Source organism: Carassius auratus, unplaced genomic scaffold (genome assembly GCF_003368295.1).
Source record: "Carassius auratus strain Wakin unplaced genomic scaffold, ASM336829v1 scaf_tig00215559, whole genome shotgun sequence".
Classification (NCBI taxonomy): Eukaryota; Metazoa; Chordata; class Actinopteri; order Cypriniformes; family Cyprinidae; genus Carassius; species Carassius auratus.
In genome coordinates, this window is record NW_020528137.1 from 63,849 (window position 1) to 69,631 (window position 5,783).

The following is a 5,783-nucleotide window of genomic DNA, read 5'->3' on the forward strand; positions in this document are numbered from 1 at the left end:
ATTTCAGCCTGTCTGAGTGACATTTCCCATTGGATGAATGACCATCACCTTCAGCTTAACCTTACTAAGACTGAACTACTGGTGATTCCAGCTAACCCATTGATTCATCACAACTTCTCTATACAGCTGGGTTCGTCAACCATAACTCCTTCGAGGACAGCCAGAAACCTAGGAGTTGTGATGGATCATCAGTTAAGCTTCACAGACCACATTGCTACAACGACCCGGTCCTGCAGGTTTGCCTTATACAACATTAGGAAGATTAGACCCTTCCTGTCAGAGCAAGCAACCCAACTTCTTGTCCAAGCTCTTGTTCTCTCCAGACTGGACTATTGTAATGCTCTCCTGCTATCAAGCCTCTAGCCATTTTCAAAAAAACATCTGAAGACTCATCTTTTTCGCCAACACTTGACCAGCTACTAGCACTGACCTTTCATTGTCTATTCTATTCTTTATTTTGTATCGTGATAACCACTATCAAAATAAAATTGAATTTTAGTTTGTATTCTACTTTCAATTTAATTTTTAGATATTTTGTTGTGCTTGTCGTTATTATTGTTTATTTTTATTTAAGTACATCAATTTAAATGTTAACTTTCAGTTAAAATTCAGTTAATTTATTTTATTTTATTACAAGTCGCAATATCTTTATAGTTAATTTACTTTTAGTTTAACCTGGCTCGGACTCTTCTTTCAGTCCAGTCAAGTCACCTTTATTTATTTAGCGCTTTAAAACAGATTGTGTCAAAGCAGGTATGATGATGATGATGATGATGATGGGGGTGTTTCTTCATCCTGGAGCTTCTATTGGTCACAGATGGACTTTCCCCTTCATATCAACTTCATTCAGTAAAAATAGCCGCACAGAAGCAGCAGCCGCTCCAGAGATCCACTGACCGCCGAACACACTCATCTTCATCTTCATCTTCATCTGAGGAATGGCTCTGGACTTTGTTGCAGGATGCATGGGAGGTAAGACATGCTTCATTTGATCTGCACACACTCACTGAAACATTCAACACTGAGTCATTCAACACAGAGAGTAAAGGAGAACTAATCTAGCCGCTGAAGTAGAGAATAACTCTAGTTAGACTGGTTACTGATTACCAGCTCACTGACTCCAGACATCTCTTCTGACTAATATCCCACGCCGGGATCCAACAACAGTCATTAAACACTTTAATGTGATCATCAATGATTCTGATCCTCATGTATTTAATCTGAGTCAATCCTTCACATGCTGCTGAATCAAACGCTCATCCTGCACTGCAGAAGCTGATTCTCTTAGCGTTAGTCTTATTTTCTAGTATAAATATCTAAATATTCTTGAATCAGGATGCATTTACTGGAAAATCCTCTTGTTTTCTGAGAAGAAATATAATAATTGTGTTAGTTTTTGTTTAAAACAAGCAAATTTATCTACCAATGGGGCAAGACAAATAATCTTAATTCACAGGATAAACCAGATTTGTCTTGATAATTCATCCTGATTCAAGAATGTTTAGATATACTAGAAAACAAGACAATCGTTTGTAGCAGTGTGATGAGAGCTGCAGATGATCTGTGGTCTGCAGATGATGATGATGATTGTGTGATGTTTACACGGACCGGTCAAACAGCTCTTGCCTCATGCATGAATGACGCAGGTGTGGCGGGTCAAGGCTGAAGAGCTGACCTCAGACTCGTATCTCAAACACATTGCATCAGTCACTAGCAGCTCTGACACGTTCCTGATCACGATGACAGTGTTAAACAGCTTTAACTCACTCTCTGTCGTTCATGTTTCAGGAGCCGCAGGTGTGCTGGTCGGACATCCGTTTGATACGGTCAAGGTACGTCTGCTTTGACTGAACCAGAAGAACTCAGCAGAACTACTGACTGAGGGATCTCTGAGGAGCCAAAATACTGCTTCTACTCTCAAAAATAAAGGATCTTTATTAGTGGCTCCATGAAGAACCTTCAACATCCACAGAACCTAAAGGTTCTTTATAGTAAAAAAAAAAAAAGAAAATGGTTCAAGAATTATTTTTTTTTGTTGAAAGTTTTTTTGGGGAAGCATAAATGTGACCCTGGACCACAAAACCAGTCTTATGTCGCTTGAGTAGTTTTAGCAATAGCAAAAAAACCTGGAAAAAAAAAACAAAAAAACCTTGTATGAGTCACAATTATACATTTCTCTTTTATGACAAAAATCATTAGGATATTAAGTAAAGATCATGTTCATGAAGATATTTAGTAAATCTCCTACTGTAAATATATCAAAACTTAATGTTTGATTAGTAATATGCATTGCTAAGAACTTCATCTGAACAACTTTAAAGATGATTTTCTCAATATTTAGATTTTTTTGCTCCCTCAGATTCCAGATTTATTCAGCTTTTTTATTATAAAAACTGACCCTCGACAGGTTTTGTGCTCCAGGGTCACATGTTCATCTTGTGTGACACCACTGCAAAAAAACTGCTTTATTCTTAAGAGTGAATCTACTACTAAAGCTCATGTTAAACACCAAACACATGTGCAGAAACTGTCTTACAGAGTCAGTCAAGTCTGCTTCTGATTCAAGATTTGACAAATAGCCATCTATTAGGTTGTATAATCAATAAAAATCTATTTAAAATGATAAATTGCATTAAAGGGGTCATATGACGGTGCTAAAAGAACATTATTTTGTGTATCTGGTGTAATGAAATGTGTTTATGTGGTTTAAGGTTCAAAAAACCTTATTTTCTACATTATTGTTTCTCCTCTATGCCCCATCTTTCTGAAACATGTTGATTTTTACAGAGCTCATCGTTCTGAATAAGTGAGGTGAGCTCTGATTGGCCAGCTATCCAGTGCGTTGTGATTGGCTGAATGCCTCAAGCGTGTGACAGAAACATTCCTCACTGAACTGTGATGTGTGTCCCGGGGCACAGAGAAAAACAAAACAATAAAAGCCATTACAAACCAGACATTTGTTGCATCTATCGCAGACATAATTACTGATTATAATGACTTTTAATGCTTTGTGTATCACGCTGCGTAAACATAGAACCATGTCTGCATTTGTGATCAGAGCAACAACAACAAGACTCTACACTGCTCAAAACTCACGTCTGAATCATCAGTGGCACATTCTTTACATATGATAACATACTTACAGACTGTGAGTCAGAAGCGGCAGACTGTCCTAGCAAAGCTGGTATATGACCCCTTAAATATTCCAATGTTTTATCAGGAGGTTTGTGTGTTCCTGTACACAGATGTTACTTTGGATAAAAGCAGCTATCGAATGAATAACTGCCCAGTAAACCTCAAGACGCTTTCCTTTAGATGATATACCTGCATTAAAAAGCATCAACTGAGAGACGGAAGGCTCAGACTGTATTATGTAGAGTATTATGGTCTGTTATTGTCATTAGTTGTGTGTTTCTGTGAGTCACTGCCATAAAACCAACTCTTTTCCAAAACCCGGAGTGTTTCTGTACTAAAAGGCAAAGGGCATCACAAGCATCAGCAGCTCTAGATTCATCCACTTCTGTGTGTTTTCTGCTGTGTTTGATGTGTCTGATCACAGCAGGTGTAATGTTTTCTAGGTGCGACTGCAGGTCCAGAGCGTGGACAAGCCCCTGTACCGCGGCACCTATCACTGCTTCCAGTCCATCGTCCGTCAGGAGTCGGTCAGTACAGGGTTAATGACGAGGCTGGTTTACACTGATCATAAAGACTTGGGGAAAAAATTAAGAATTAAATTAAGAAAGTACAATGATAGGCCAGTGGGGTAAGTACAGTTCTCTTGTTTTAAGAATATTTCACTTACTCCACTGGCAGATAATTTTACTTGTTCACTAGAAACAAGACAAACATACTAATATAAACCTTTGTAACCCTATTTCAGAGGGGGAACACATTTTAATGAAAAATTAAAGACACTTAAAAGATTGGTTTAATGAAGATCCTTTAACATCCATGGAATCTTTATATTGGATTAAAAGAGTTTCCAAATGGTGGATTCTCAGTAATGCCATAGAAGAACCATTCTGGTTCCCCAGAGACCCTACAAGTCAACATCTTGATAATCCAAAGAACCTTTTCCACTTTAAAGAATCTCCTATTAAGTTGAGGGCCTTGTTGATTCCATCGAGTGGTTTTTATGCAATATCCCAAAATGCATATAACAGTAGATGGATGGAAACATAGTTCCTGTGTTTGTTTGTGGTTTGGCTGCAGATGCGGGGTCTCTATAAGGGCATCGGATCACCCATGATGGGCCTGACCTTCATCAACGCCATCGTGTTCGGCGTGCAGGGGAACGCCATGCGCATGTTGGGTGTGGACACCCCTGTGCACCAGTTCCTGGCGGGCGCAGCGGCCGGACTCATCCAGTGCGTGATCTGCTGCCCGATGGAGCTGGCCAAGACACGCATGCAGATGCAGGGGACGGGCGAGAAGAGCGCCTCCAGGAGGATGTACAGGAACTCTCTGGACTGCCTGATCCGCATCCACCGGAAGGAGGGAGTCCGAGGGATAAACCGAGGAATGGTGACCACCGTCATCCGCGAGACGCCCGGCTTCGGCGTCTACTTCCTCACCTACGATACTCTGACGCGAGCGCTGGGCTGCGACGCCGACGACGGATACATCATTCCCAAGCTGCTCCTGGCGGGAGGCATGTCGGGAATGGCGTCCTGGATCTCCACGTATCCTGTGGACGTCATCAAGTCCCGCCTCCAGGCGGACGGTGTGGGCGGAGCTAACAGGTACGACGGCATCATGGACTGCGTGCGTCAGAGCTGGAGGAGAGAAGGATGGAGGGCCTTCACTCGAGGCCTGACCTCGACTCTCTTGAGAGCGTTTCCCGTCAACGCCACAACCTTCGCCACCGTCACGCTCTTCCTCATGTACATGCGCGAGGATGATGAGGGTGTGAAGGACTGCGAGGCGATGCGGCCGAGTCTGCAGCACAGCAGCCTGTGACTCAGAGACCTGGAGAAAGACTTGTGGTGTACCTTTAACAATGCAACAGCGTGTCACTGGGACAAACCTGTACCGTATTTACACCTAAAAGGTGAATATCATAAAGGTTATAAAGCTTCAAGTTCGTGGCTTCAGTTCCCAGAAAAAGCCGATGAAATGTAAACGTGTACTTTGAAAGCAATGCAAGTCGCTTTAGATAAAAGTGTCTGCATGAATGTAAATATTAGTACCTTAAAATACCAACATGTGCTCTTTGAAGACTACTATGCACTTTTTAGGACTAGAAAAAGGCAAGCTGTTGCAACCCTATAAGTACAATTTTTGCACATTTGCATTTAAACATAAAAGTAAATGCAAAGATAGAATAAAAAATTGATTCCACTATTTTAATCCAGATTAGTGAAACTAGATGAATGCATATGATCTTAAAAGATTGTTTGAGAAACGTCACATGTTCCCGTTTACACACAGAGAGTCATTCTGCAATTATTTAATCTTTACATGCACCTTACACACGTGACTTTGACCTGCCTGTAATTGACATATTACTGTATATACGATATATTTGCATCATTTGTAGTTGTTCTCTGGTATTTGTATGAATGTAAAAGCTATGAGGGATTTCACAGACAGATTATTGATTGATGAAGCTCAAGGGAACAGTGTTACACAAAGACCAACAGCCTTCTGCCCTTCAACACTCAATAAATATAGAAACACATTCATGATTATTTCTCTGATTATGAACTCACAAACACTCATGAATGAATGTGACGTGGCTCAACACCACAAACACACCGAAGGAGAAGAGAGACGAGCGATTA

General features: G+C 40.8%; 1 protein-coding gene across 2 annotated transcripts; it reads left to right on the plus strand.

Annotated features, from left to right (window-relative positions):
- Positions 1-849: 849 nt before the first annotated feature.
- LOC113094965 (mitochondrial basic amino acids transporter-like) lies at positions 850-5,680 on the plus strand. 2 transcript variants are annotated; one of them, XM_026260554.1, is made up of 4 exons: positions 851-972; positions 1,789-1,832; positions 3,579-3,662; positions 4,213-5,680. In XM_026260554.1, exons 1-4 carry the CDS (start codon positions 939-941, stop codon positions 4,957-4,959), a joined length of 909 nt encoding a protein of 302 aa, XP_026116339.1. In that variant the 5' UTR covers positions 851-938; the 3' UTR covers positions 4,960-5,680. The 2 variants fall into 2 exon arrangements, with proteins under 2 accessions (XP_026116340.1, XP_026116339.1); XM_026260555.1 differs by lacking the exon at positions 3,579-3,662 and having other exon boundaries at positions 850-972.
- Positions 5,681-5,783: the final 103 nt, after the last annotated feature.